Source organism: Euprymna scolopes, chromosome 7, assembly GCF_053919585.1.
Source record: "Euprymna scolopes isolate OS-2025 chromosome 7, ASM5391958v1, whole genome shotgun sequence".
Taxonomy (NCBI): Eukaryota; Metazoa; Mollusca; class Cephalopoda; order Sepiida; family Sepiolidae; genus Euprymna; species Euprymna scolopes.
Window position 1 is genome coordinate 163,569,309 of NC_136488.1, and position 15,424 is coordinate 163,584,732.

The following is a 15,424-nucleotide window of genomic DNA, read 5'->3' on the forward strand; positions in this document are numbered from 1 at the left end:
AGAAGATAAGGGTGATTTTGTGACCGGGTTTCAATCTCCCGACTGGTAGTAATTATCACTTCCTACACTGATGATTACATAAGCATTAAACAATGCTGTCTGTAGGTATACAACTAAATAGTTATCTAAAAAATATATATGAATGTGCTCATATATATTTTTGTATTTCTCATTTGATTACGCATAGGAATACAAAATGTTTTACGAAATACAAAAGGCATTTACCATTCCGGTATTATTAAACAGCAAATCCATATTTACCAATTAATATATGCAAGACATTTTAGAAAAATAAATAAATTGATGAAAATTTATTAAATCAACAAGATCTTCCTTTGTTTTTCTGTTTATGTTCATACGTCACATCACTGCAATACATCGATATTCGACATTGCTACAGCCTTATTATACACTGATATATATAATATATGTGTGCGTGTATATATATATATATATATATATTATATATATATATATATTATTATTATTATTATTATTATTATTATTATTATTATTATTTATTTGAGGGTAAACGGTTACATTTGGTCGCTACAAACAGCCATCTGTTTCAGTCAATGAGACTTCGTCAGGCGACCCTGAACTGTTTGACGCTACAGAAAAAAAAGAAAAGACCGAGCTCTCCAAAGACAAAAGAACCTAAAAAGTTCCGAGCTCTCTAAAAATAAAAATAAAAATAAAAGTGGAGAAGTCGTATTTCAACCTTTTTGGAAAATTGTTGAAAAATTAATACAGCTAATGGAAATACTATTCCGACAAAATAGAGAAATAAAAAGGAACAAACCATTTATGTGTTCATCAACGTTTCGTCTTTATTTCGAGACTTCCTCTCAAAATAAAGACGAAACGTTGATGAACGCATAACTCGGTTAGTTCCTTTTTATTTCTCTCTCTCTCTCTCTCTCTCTATCTATATATATATATATATATATATATATATATATATATATATATATATATATATATATATATATATATATAGTATGTTATTATTTTATAATTTGTAGACAATTATTTTCATCCGAGACAAGAACTCCCGTGGACACGAAGTATCCGCTTACATCGATTATGCCCACCGGTTAGAACAGGAAGATTTCGAGCTATATTTTCTGGAGAAGGAACGGTTACTTCCTAGACCTACAGATCTCAGGTAAGAAGTCTTGCTTCTTTTATCTCCTGGTCTCAATTAAGAACTTTTCTTTTTACAAGTGAGTGAACGCTTATCAAGGCTTGAAGGCCACTCGAAGGTAAAGGTTAACGAGTGTAAGGTGGTCACGGAGACAACAGCTTAGTGATCGTTGGTGGTGGAAGTTGGGTAGAATTTGATTATTTAAAGGGGAAAGACATCCAAAACTTGATTGAATTGAACGTTGTTGACCATGTTGTAGTCAGCTGGAAAGCATGCAAGCAGAACACAGTTCCACAGTTCAGTGACAGCTTTGTTTATGGAATCTGCGTTGAGATTTAGTTACAGATAGAGAGTAAGAAATTGTTGATAGTGGTTGAAGCTAGACGAGTGCTTTTTGTGAAGTTTTGCATCACAGCTTTTAAATATCAGGTGATAACACTTGATTCATCGCCCTTCAGAGATCAAGTAAAGATACGCGCTTCATCGACTATCAGAGGTCAAGTGAGAACACGTGCTTCATCGACCTTCAGATTTTAAGTTAGAGTGGCGAATTGGAATTCTTCAGAAAATACTGAGAAGCTCAAAAAACACTCTTTCCCACAGAAGAGACTTTGCAAGCCTGTCTCTGCTTTATCATTATTTTCATGGCAAGTGCTCGTATGAGTTCCAATCTATAGTTCTCCTTGTCCGGCTTTCATGAAAAAACTCGTCTATCTTCATCAACCCTCAACTTTTAGTGAGAATGCTTGCTTCAAACATTTTAGAGCAGACATGGGCAACGCCTTTTCGTGACCCATAATTCATCGACCTTCATAGGTCAAGTGAAGATACGTGCTTCATCGACCTTCATAGGTCAAGTGAAGATACGTGCTTCAGCGACCTTCATAGGTCAAGTGAAGATACGTTCTTCATCGACCTTCAGATGTCAAGTGAAGATACGTGCTTCATCGACCTTCATAGGTCAAGTGAAGATACGTGCTTCAGCGACCTTCAGAGGTCAAGTGAAGATACGTGCTTCATCGACCTTCATAGGTCAAGTGAAGATACGTGCTTCAGCGACCTTCAGAGGTCAAGTGAAGATACGTGCTTCATCGACCTTCATAGGTCAAGTGAAGATACGTGCTTCAGCGACCTTCATAGGTCAAGTGAAGATACGTGCTTCATCAACCTTCATAGGTCAAGTGAAGATACGTGCTTCATCGACCTTCATAGGTCGAGTGAAGATACGTGCTTTATCGACCTTCAAATTTTAAGTTAGAATGTCTACTTCATCAGCTTTCATGTTTCAGTGAGAATGCTTGCTTCACACATTCTAGATCATAGCTCCTTATCACACGGTCTGCACTATTAAAACCTGTCAAGGCGCGTTTCTCTTGTTAACAATATCTTATGACAGGATACCATGCATATAAGTATCTTTATTAGTATATTTAGGCATCATTTTTTGCTCTTATGCATGTTTCGTTAAACAGTAGGGATAATTCGTGTTTGTTTTTCTTGCAATCCATTTGTTCCAATGTTGAAACATTTTGTTCAAGTGTAAAAAGAAATTTGCCATAGTCGCAAATGTTTTCGACTTCCATGAGTCGTCCTCGGGCGAATGATGAAATGAAAAACTGTGTTTAATGAATTTATCGAAAAAGTCGATTAAAATCGTTTTTACATCATTAAAAGCATTTAAGCCCCCCCCCTCATGTTGAGCCTGATTGATGGTCGGTTTGTTTACGCAATTGAGTAGGGCTTCCGTGATTGGGAGACGCAGGTTACAATATGAGACGGGTAAAATTGCGGTGTTTTTTTTTTTTATTGTTTCTTAATTCATTTAACTGTTGTTAGGATTCGAACCTTGGACCTTATGTATTTCAGTCCAGCTCCTTAATCCATCACGCTATGATGTCATAGACAATTTACTGTTTAGTTTTTATCGTTTATCTATTTACGTAGATTTTGTTGTTGATTTTTTAAACGATATTAAAGTTAATGTCTTCTTAGAAAGTCGTCCATTTTTTATTTGGACGTATTTTTTATTTAATTATTTATTAAAAACAGTAATCTACGTACACACGTGTTTTGAGGTTCTACCCCTCTTCAGCGTAGCTTGGCTGTTGTTAGGATTCGAACCCCGGACCTTATGTATTTCAGTCCAGCGCCTTAATCTATTATGCTATGATGCCATAGGCAATTAAAAAAATTTTTTTTAAAAATATTTAAAAAAATCAACAACAAAACTACGTAAATAGACAAACGATAAAAACTAACAGTAAATTGTCTATGGCATAATAGCGTAATGGATTAAGACGCTGGGCTGAAATACATAATGTCCGAGGTTCGAATCTTAACAACCGTCAAGCTACACTGAAGAGGGGTAGAACCCCGAAAACACGCGTGTGGGTAGGTATTACTGTTTTTAAAAATAATAAATAAATAAAAAATGCGTCCAAATAAAAAATGGGCGACTTTCTAAGAAAACACAGGATCTCCAGGATATATATAAGCGAGATAAGATACTGATAGAATTCAGATGAAAATCCTGATAGATATTACTTGAAGCATTTCCTCTGATGATATGAGCCATTGTTGAAAATCCGTGGATTAAGGAAATTTAAATAACCCTTTCTATATATTCCTTTGTCAAGCAATAAATTCTTAAATCGAATATATGCCTCTCTCTATATTTTTTTTAGAATTTAAAATTAAACCACGAAACATATATATATATATATATATATATATATATATATATATATATATATATATATATATATATATATATAAGGCAGTGTGTGCGTGAATTCGTTCCCTATAAACTCCGAAATGGCTTGGCTGATTGCTTTGAAATTTCACATAAATGTACCTTATGTGTCTGGTAGTGTTCTTAGATAGATAGATTTTGTATAAGAATGCTCCCAGTAAGTATCGAACATCGATCATCGAGAAAATCGAATAACAGATGGAAGAATCCGATTTTTACCCAAATTAATTGATACACTCTAATATCACAAATGCATTTTAGAAGTTTTATCGCTGCATTAGTTGAAGGGCATGGCTTATAACATCAACAGTAGGTTCATTGATATCACAGGGGCTCGTTCATAATGAATGTTTCTGTTTAAAGCACTGTTTGTGCGCTAGAACGTTTTCATCTTAAATTCTACACAATTATGCAGAATGTAGAAATTATGCATAAGTAGAATTAAGCGTAATAATTAAATGAAACGAATCATCTAAAAAGAAACCATAAAAATAAATAATTAATTAATTAACGTTCGTTTTTAAAAGAAATATGCAAATTAGCTTACCTTCATGTAGTCGCTAGCATGTTTATTAAGGAGTTTGTTTAAATAATTTTTCACTAAAACAAGTAGGTTTTTGATATCAATGTCAGAGCGGGAAAAATCTCAACTTTATAGCGATATAGATTATAAATAATGATCATATATATATCGCTTCGACTATTTTAAAATAGCAACTCTGTTTTTATTTACTTATCTTTCCATGAATTAGATAAAAGGTATTTTTTTTAATGTGGTGCAAATTCATTGCCTCTACAAGTGACACTTTGAAGTCAGACAAATATCTCCATCTCTATCATCTGCTATTATATACAAGTTACTTTATGTATGTGAGTTTCCGAAATGACTAAATCTGTCTTTTGCAAATTTCACACAAAGCTAATTTATATATCTGGCAGTGTTCTTAGATATGTTTCATTCATTCATTCATCCGATAAGTATAAAAATCGAAAAAATTTGATCTTTAAGTAAGAATAAATTTTACAGGGGAATATTTTACGTGATCCCGGCCAAGGAAGATAATTAGTTTCAGAACAGTTTCCGATGGTTCGTTGTTCTACACAAGTCCTGAGAGGTGACTGGTTTGCAGTAGACAGTTCTCGAGTTGGAATCCACAGAGCAAAAGATTCTTACCGTGTCGAGACGGAAAAAAACATATGCGAAATTGCTACAGAAAGGTTTAATATTTATGGAGCAATTCTTGTTTCTGATTGGTTGGTAGTAGAACGTGAATTAATTCGATTCGTTAGTTCCTAGCAGCATCGTTTATAAATAGAATCTCCCAACTGTGCGAGATCATACCCCATTAATCTCTTGAGATGATGGGATGTCTCCTAGCGGCTTCGGCTGCAGGGAGACAGGGTAGTACAGGTCAAGGATTCGTCACTTGACACTCAGCCCAACAGGTGAGGGGCCGGGAACAGGCCCAGCACCTGTTGGACTGAGGTACACCGCCTGGGTAATACCTAGGAGGTCCACCCTCCCAGGCCTTGCCACCGGGCTTTCCGGTGGGGCAAGTTTATTGCTTGCTGCCTGAGGCGCCCCGACCGGGGAATGCCGACGGGGTTACTCAGGCAATTTTTAAAATTGCAGGAGTGCCCCTTCTTTAGGGGAGCCTGCGGGGTTCCCACTTTCCGGCCTTGTGCCACATTTTGCTGAGGTGGGCAGCAAATAAATATCTACCCCATTAAAACCCTCTTTTGATGGGATGTCTCCTAGCGGCTCCGGCTGCATGGAGACAGGGTAGTACCAGTCAAGGATTCGTCACTTGACACTTAGCCCAACAGGTGAGGGGCCGGTTCCCGGCCCCTCACCTGTTGGACTGAAGTACACCGCTTCCCAGGCCTTTCCACCGGGCTTTCCGGTGGGGCAAGTTTATTGCTTGCTGCCTGAGGCGCCCTGACCGGGGAATGCCGACGGGGTTACTCAGGCAATTTTTAAAATTGCAGGAGTGCTCCTTCTTTAGGGGAGCCTGCGGGGTTCCCGATTTCCCCGGCCTTGTGCCAAATATTGTTGATGTGGGCAGCAATTTAAATAACTACCCCATTATTCATTAAAAATATTGTAACACTCATCAAATGATTTTCTTCTGGAAAAACAGAGTTATTATAATGTGGTGATATAGTTTAATGGTAGAGCATTCGACTACAGATCAAATGATTCCCTGTTCTATCACCGGTGTACCTTGCCATTTTATTTTAATTTTTTCTTATTAATGAGTTCAATTTACAATAAAAGAAGAGGCATGATTTAAAATCGCCGAAAATTATTTCTTCGTTTACATATTTTAAAACTAAACATTAATCAGAAAAGACTTTTCCAGGGCATTCATTGTCAAACCAAATATCAGCTTACGCGATATTGTAAACAGACACAGACGGAATTTGATAAACGACATTATCATTATTATTTTTTAATTTTTTTTTTACGAGTTAGTACACCGGAAAAAATATTCCTCGTAATATATAATAATCAATAGAAGATTGATTTTATAATAATACCTACGCAACCGGCATAAATTAAAATATCATGTTTAAACGTATTATACGACCGAGCAACGCTGGGCAGTCAGCTAGTTAAAAATAAATAAATAAATAAATAGATTGTCCTTGTCTAGAATGACTTCTCCTTCACTGAGCGATTACAAAAAAAGATGAATTATCGAATCAGGTCAGAAACTACACTTTGATCTAAATCAGAAGTTCGGCAATCCAATTATTTCACAATGATGATAAGATGACCATTTATTTTTGCGCCTTATAGAGAACTGTTATGAAAGTAGGTCGTGAGAGAAAACTGTTGACGCTAAGGATGGATGAGTGTCCCCTCTCCTCCGACTTTCCTCAACCACAATGATCTCACTCTGGCCTATGGCGATAACAAGAATTGGAAAAAGTCCAGTTAGAAGTCAATTTATATTTGTCGCTATGCGTGAAGATTACATTCAAATCAAGCAGATAGGCATGCACATGATCAATTCTCTTGGGTTGTTAAATATTACTTGGCAACGATATCTTTTCAAAGTGAGATGGTATCATTTATTCATATGAAGGAAACGAAAGGGTAGGTTGCGCCTGAAATATATCGGCGGCTCTGATTTGTTGACATTGGTCACGTGTTACGAGAAGGGATCTCTTTGATACAGTTGACCTCGGGCAATAGTGCTTTACAGAGTACCCTATGCCTTTCTCAAAATGACCATTCTAAAAGGACAATATTAAAGAAACATTTTCATAGGTCCATTATGTGACAAACAAGGCGATAAGAGCAATTATGGATCTTAAGTGTAAGTTAGAATTATTATTGTCGTCCTTATTCAAAAACATATTTTGATGCGAAACGAATTTCAAGATGGCGGTTATTAGCAGAGTCCAGATAATAGACGATCACATGATAATGTATAATTGCGTACAATGTGGTTTTCCAGATGTGAGTAAGTTTGGGGTACGATTGGAAGGGTTTGGTATGAGGGTTTTATCTTCTCTAACCGGGTGCCACTTGTGAAATTAATTCTCTTTAATTCCCTAGAAAATTAATACTTCGAAGAAAACCGAATCAACACGACAAGGGTGAATGTCGCACTAGTTAGCAGATACCATGTAGATATATCTGCTGTACATACACTAAAGTTGACCCAATGAAATAAATGACCGACATACAAAACCTCATATAAAATGCATGGATGTATCGAGATAATTTTTTTTATCCTATAAGATCCCCAAATTTTTATACGATGAGATACAAATTTTTATACGATGAGATCCCAAAATTTTTATCCGATGAGATCCCAAAATTTTTTATCCGATGAGATCCCAAATTTTTTTATCCGATGAGATCCCAAAATTTTTTAGCTGATGAGATCCCAAAATTTTTTTTATCTAATGAGATTCCAAATTTTTTATTTGATAATTCCCCAAATTTTTTATCCGATGAGATCCCAAAATTTTTATCGATGAGATCCCCAATTTTTTATCCGATGAGATCCCAAGTTTTTTATCCGACAATTCCCCAAATTTTTTATCCGATGAGATCCCAAACTTTTTATCCGATAATTCCCCAAACTTTTTATCCAATAAGATGCCAAAATTTTTTATCAATAAGGTCCAAAATTTTTTTTTTATCAGATCAGTTCTCAAAATTTTTTATCCGATCAGTTCCCAAAATTTCTTATCTGATGAGTTCCCAAATTTTTTTTATCCCGTGAGATCACAACATTTTTTATCCGACAAGTTCCCCAAATTTTTTATTCAGTGAGATCACAAAATGTTTATCCGATGAAATCCCCAAATTTTTTTATCCGATTAGTTCCCCAAATTTTTTTATCCAGTTAGATCACAAAATTTTTTATCCGATGAAATCCCAAAACTTTTTATTCGCTCAGTTCCCAAAATTTTTTTATCCAGTGAAATCATAAAATTTTTTATCTGATGAGTTTCCGAAATTTTTTATCCAGTGAAATCACAAAATTTTTTATCCGACGAGTTCCCAAAATTTTTATCCAGTGAAATAATAATTTTTTTATCTGATGAGTTCCCAAAATTTTTTTATCCAGGGAGATCACAAAATTTTTTATCCGATGAGTTCCCCAAAATTTTTATCGGACGAGATCGCAAAATTTTTATCTGATGAGTTTCCAAAATTTTTAATTTGATGAGTTTCAAAAATTTTTATCTGATGAGTTTTCAAAATTTTTTATCCGATGAGATCCCATTTTTTTTATTCAATGAGATCTCAAAATATTTATCCGATAAATTCCTAAAATATTTATCCAATAAGTTCTCAAAATAGAATCGTGTAATTGTTTTCTATTCACTTCGCAGTTTCTACAACTGGAAAATAAACAGGTCGACTTCGAATTCAAGTCCCAATTTTGAAGTCATCGTCCAAAAGCATGGTTTGCTTTTTAAGAACAGAAAAGACGAGAAATTCGTTGATGTCAATCCGTCCGTAAGTATTGACGAATTGTATTTACATACTGTTTTTATTTTGTAAGTTTTGTTTCACTTGTTGAATGCGCTATTTCTTTTAATTCATTTATTGTAAGAAAATATTAACATTTTTGATACATAATAAAATATTTATATATTAACACCATAGTACCAGATTATAAATTATTCGATTTATAGGGAGATAGAAGGTGATAACATACTACAAACATTAAATTAACATATAGATACGCTAATTTAATGTACGTAGCATGTTATCACCCTTTTTAACAAGTAAGATCTCCTGATCGCCGAAGTCGCAATGTAAAAAAATAAAAAAATAAAATAAAAATAAATGAAATATAAAAAGATGATGTCGCTTTTTGGCCGCGCACGAAACTAAAATATATCTTCTTGAACTTCTGCCTAGGATCCAAGAGTAATATCTGTTCTGTCTAAATATGGTATAATGATATATTGGGGTTTCCATTCGGGTCGGACGTCCATACAATGTAAATATGTCAAAGACTAGGCGTGTCAGAAACTGACCTTACGAATGCGTGAAATATATTGAATAATTCGACCCCCTGTCTTTCCAAGCTTATAGCTACTCGAAAAATGTAATTCAAACCCTAATTGTTTTTTCAATTAAAGGAGCAAGGACCAAGGTTTCATTAAAAAAAAACGTGTTTAAAAATATAAAAAGGTTTTAAACTTCGGACTTTACAGGTAAATTTCTAAAAAACACTTCTTTTTTTTTGTTTTAAATTTATATATTACCAGCAAAAGTACCCGTCGTTGACTGGGTTCAAAAACAGCCTACAGAAAATGGACTCTGATTTATGAAAGTATGATACGTTATGAAAAGGAAGGGTTGTAAAGACATAGCTTCGAATTTGGGGGTATCAAAACCAAAGCAAAATATGATGAAAGTAAAAATAAAATAGATAAACCCCATAATTTATTATACCATACCTGTTCACACTGAAACACTTATCACAATATTCTGTGGATCTATATTAAAAAACCTTGTTAAACTTTGTGACATATTTCCATTCTATGGAGGTCGGGCGCGAACGAACACCCCATAATTTTATTATACCATATTTCTTCAAGCTGAAACATAATTATCAAAATATACTTACGCAGATATATATATGAAAAGTCTTTATTAAAGTTTGTGCCTATTTCCATTCTATAGAGGCCAGGAGCGAACGCAGACCCCACAATTTTATTATACCATCTCTATTTAAGTTAAAACATACTTATCAAATTATTATTATGTACATCTATATCAAAAACACTTGTAAACGTTTTTTTTTAAATTTTTAATTTTTTATTTCCATACTTTGTGGACCAGGCGCGTAGGCAGACTCCACAATTTTAATGAATCATCATTATGCCAGATCAAACATACCCATTTCTGTGTCTCGATACATCTTCTATCATTATATCTGATCAATTTTCTATAATAGTAAACCATATTGGAGCCTATTTGTAACCAGACTCACACACAGACGTTCAGCTTTATATTATAGATTTATTGATCTTTTATCTTCAATTTGTAACATATAAAATTTTGGTGAGTAAATTAATTATTTACTTTTTAATAAACATTTCAAAATAGAGGGCGTGGATTAAAAAAAAAACGTTTGTCTAAAATATTATATTCGGTTTATTGAAAAGAGCATAAAATTTCACATTGACCCTGAAAATATCGTAAAAATTGAATCAATAGAAAAATTTTGATAGATTTTTAAAATTTAAAAATTGAAAAATACTTAACTCGTAAAATTCAATTAATTTCATTACTGTCTTTTAAAAAATAAAAAAAATAATATTTCTATTACTTTTATACAACTTTAATACTTATTTTGGAAGTATAATCCATAAAGAAAATAAACAACCCACTTTTAAAAGAGAAATTACGAGTTTTTTAATATTTTATTCGCAGTTTCGTGTTAGGGGTGTCAAAAATTCCCCCAAAATTCTGATACACCTAGTCAAAGACCCCTGTAAGGATATTGGAGATAAACCGTAATAACCAGATATATTCTAATACTACATTAACCAGATTACTTAAATAAATACTTTTGCAGTTTTAACAAAAGGGCTAAAATAATATCGCGGGTCTCTATTTTTTTTTTTTTTTTTTTTTTTATTACATTTTCACCCCAAACAAGGCAAATTGCCACTTTGGTGTAGGGGGCTACTATCAGGGGCAACAACTACTGGGGTACTATGTAGGGATTTGGGCAGCAAGGTGTCGGTTCGCGTTACACTTGAACTTCTGCACGTCAGTACTGTTGGGGAAGCAGGGACCTGGAATGGAATTCCAGAGTCTTGCGGTTCTGGGGAAGAAACTATTGGAGTAAAAAGATCTTTTACATCTAGGGACCTCTACAGTGTGGGGGTGGGATCTAGTAGCCTGTCGGGTTTGTCGAGAGTGCTCGCGTCGTGGGGGCACAAGTGATTGCAGTTCGTCAGAGCATTCACCACTAAAATACTTGTAGAAAAGGCAGAGGGATGCAACATTTCGTCGATGGGACAGAGGCTGAAGCTTAGATGCCAGTTCAGGGCCTATCAGGTTTGCGACTCTCTTTTGAACCTTGTCAAGGAGCGAGAGACTAGTAGCAGATGCACCAGCCCAGATGTGGCAGCAATACTCCATACATGGGCGAATGGTGGCCTTATAGAGGTACAGGATACTTTCGGGTGTTAGTAGTTTTCTATCACGGTAGAGAGAGCCTACCTTTCTTGCAGCGGCCCTGGCAATGCCTTCAATGTAATTGTTCCAACTCATGTTTCCTGTGAACGTTAGGCCAAGGAGTTTGAAAGATGTACTCTCAGATAAAGAGTCGTTGGCCATTGCTATGGGTGGTAGAGAGGGTTTCTTGTAATTATTGAATGAAACTAGTTTAGTCTTGGCAGCATTGAATGCGACCAACCACTTTTGTCCCCATTCCACTACAGATTGGAGGTCTTCCTCTAGTGTTTCTGCCATTTCTTTAGAAATGTGTTCATTCGTCTTCCTGTCGTGTCTGCCATAGAGTGTAGTGTCATCAGCATATATACCCATCTCAGAGGCAATGTTGTCGGGGAGGTCATTTATGAATATCAGGAACAATAGAGGTCCAAGGATAGAACCCTGGGGCACTCCCGCATTTATATCATATTGTTTAGATGTGCGACCGTCGAGGACTACCTGCATTTTTCTCTTATCTAAGAAGGATTTAATTATGTTAAGTATTCTACCAGTGATACCGTATGATCTGATTTTACTGAGGAGACCCTCATGCCATACCCTGTCAAAAGCCTTAGATATATCTAGAGCTACCGCTCTGCCTTCCCCCGCTTTGTCCAGTGAATGGTATATACGTTCAGAGATCACAGTGAGGATGTCTGCTGTGGAACGGGCTCGTCTAAATCCATATTGTTTGTCAGTCAGTAGTTTAGCATCTGTAAGATGATGGACTAGAGCATGGTTAATTATGGTCTCAAATATTTTGGCAAAAAGTGGGAGGAGGCTAATGGGGCGATAATTTGATGGGTCTGTCCTTTCGCCAGAATTCTTGAATACTGGCACAACAGAAGCAGTTTTCAACAGCCCGGAAAGCAAGCTTCATTAAGACATTTGTTGTAGAGTTTGGAGAGAACTGGAGCTACTTCGGCTGAGCACTTTTTTAATAGCACAGCTGGGATAAGATCGGGTCCACATGCTTTTGAGGTGTCAAGGTTTTTTATGATAGCATGCACCTGAGCAGGGGTGGTTTTCAGATCGTCTAGTGTGGCGTCTGTCCGCATAGGAAAGTCAGGTAGGGGTGGTTGGAAGGGTCCAGTGTGGAGTTTGAGGCAAACCGACTGGCAAGCATGTTAGCCTTGTCGGTTGCTGAGGAGACAACCTCGTGATTGTTGGTTAGTGGGGGAATTGTTGATTGCCCATTATTTACTACACTGTTGTAGATTTTCCAGAAGTCTCGAGTTCCTAGTTTTTGTGCTTCGATGCGCTTTTTAGTGGTTTCCGTAAATTCCCTCTTAGCTGTCGCTATTTCTTTCTTAACGTTATTTCTAGCTTCTATATACGTCAGTCTGTTTGAACTGGACTTATGTCGGTTAAACCTACGGTATGCATGCTGCTTTTGAGTAATGGCAGTTGCACAAGTCGACGTAAACCATTGGGGAGAGTGGGGCTTACTATAAAATTTCCGCATGGGAACATGCGCTTCGATTGCAGTTTTGAACCAGTCAGTGGTCTCGTTTGCACACTGTTCAGCAGGGAGAGAGAAAATATTTTTCCATGGAGTATCTCTAATTAGTTCCCTGATGGCTTCCCAGTCAGCCTTATTATAATATCTCGTTGTTTTGAGCACTGGCTCTTCAGTTTTGGGTCTAGAGTTTAGGGCGATTTCAACCATTATCACTGCATGGTCAGCGTTCCCGAGTGGGCTGTGGGCCTTCGTTATGCAGTCATCGGGAACTGTGGTCAAAAACTCTATTCATACTGAACGTCCACAGAATGCCGAACAGCAATATTACATCTGAAAGATGCTACCATGGCATTTCCACAGGTCCAGCTAGTATATTGATAAAAAATGAAAGATTCAAAACTCGTTCCACTTTGCATTATATTACTTTCTATACATTACAGGTGCTGATTTAGAATTACACTTAGTAACAACAAATACAGAAAAATCTTTATAATATACGTACACGTCACGGAAAGAAGATGTAATATTCCAAAAATCACGTACATTGATCAAGTATGTTTTTTAAACTAAGAAAATAAAAATTAACGATTTTTAGCAATTTTAATACTAAATGTATCCATTATAAAGCTGGTTTTGATTTTGATAGTTCAAATTGAGTTATCTCACCATATTTACGCTGGATCAAAAAACAAGCCGATCAAAATCTTATTGCTTTGTCATAAAACTTGATTTTCTTTGATAAAAAAAAAATCAAAAACCCAAAAAACTACTTAATCAATTGATATGACTTTTGGAATATGACATCTTCGTTCCACGTTGAACACGTGCATCATAAAGATTTTTGTATTTTTTAAAAATAATTATAATTCTAAATAAACACCAAATTGCTTTCATATGCATACTAAACAATGCTTCAAGCAAACTACTGCTTATTTAGAATTTGGAATATCTTTTAAGGAAATAATATTTAAGCTTGTCCAAATGGTTATGAAACGACCGTAACTACCAATGAAGAAATACACTGTGTAATAATAAACATGTTTTGTCTTTGTTATTACGAAATTATAATATATATATATATATATATATATATATATATATATATATATATATAGATATATATATATATATATATATGTATATATATATATATAATTGAGCATTCTTTTCTTTCTCTTTTATGACAGGTTGACGTACTCGGTGAGAACGAGAATCTCTCCCGCACTGTCTTGGTTACCCCGAAATACCTACAAGTTGTGTTCTACGACCATATAGTGTCATGAAAAACGCTACAGGAAGTTCTTTTTCTCCAAATAAATCAAAAGAATTACTTGTAGAATCTTTCATTCGTTTATATATTTTGCAAGCTGCTGCTGCTGCTGCTACTACTACTACTACTACTACTACTACTACTACTACTACTAAATAATAATAATAATAATAAAAATATTAATAATAATAATAATCTAAATATTAATACGATAGCGTGTCTTTTCTGTGTCACGCTTACATCTGGGTCATTTACTTGTTATGTTCTTCTATTTCTTGTCATAAATAATTTTACCAATAATCCTTCATAAATTTTAGTTTCGGTTTTGACTATAGCTGATGGTACTTAAGTCATCCATTTTTTTTATAATAATTTTATCAAGAATTCTTCATGTTTTGGTTTCGGTTTCGATTATGACTGAAGGAACTCAAATTATATATATATATTTTTTTTTTTTCATAAGTTTTTATTTCGGTTTAGATTCAAGCTGATGCATCCAAGTCATATAGACATATTTTTTATTTTTGAAATTGCAACTTTATAATATATAAAAATCAATAGAACATTAACTCTATAATAATACATAAGAAATCTGCAAAAATTAAAATATCATATTTAAGCGTAGTTTACGATCGGGCTTTACCGGGTGTTCGTGCTAGCTTAGATAAATACGTTTGCAGTTTTAACAAAAAAGCTACAATAATATCAGAGCGTCTCCGCTTATACTTAACATCTGCAGAATGCCAACATCAATATATTACATATGAAAGAGTCCACTGTGGAATTTCCACAGGTCACGCTAGTAATGATGATGATGATGATGATGATGATGACGATGATGATGATGATGATGATGATAGCAGGAGTACAGGAAACCGGATATGGTAGTTGTGAACAAAAAAAACCCAAAAAAAAACAATGAATGCCAAATTATTGATGTGACTTGCCCAAACGACATCAACTTAGCAAGCAAAAAAAAAAAAAAAAAAAAAAATCCGAAACTACGCAACTATCAGAAACTCAGAGTAGAAATTCATAGGTTTGGAACAAGAAAAGTTCCATCGTGTCAATTATCATGGGTG

The 15,424-nt window shown here is 34.9% G+C and overlaps 1 protein-coding gene across 1 annotated transcript in view; it reads left to right on the plus strand.

The window, feature by feature from the left end:
* Positions 1–14,411, plus strand: part of LOC145280122 (cilia- and flagella-associated protein 299-like) — a 41,772-nt gene extending 27,361 nt beyond the window's left edge. Inside the window, exons 4-6 of the mRNA XM_080131879.1 lie at positions 1,026–1,168; positions 8,760–8,886; positions 14,260–14,411. Coding sequence (XP_079988005.1) covers positions 1,026–1,168; positions 8,760–8,886; positions 14,260–14,355 — 366 coding nt within the window. The 3' untranslated portion in view covers positions 14,356–14,411. The remainder of the gene's footprint in view (positions 1–1,025; positions 1,169–8,759; positions 8,887–14,259) is intronic.
* Positions 14,412–15,424: the final 1,013 nt, after the last annotated feature.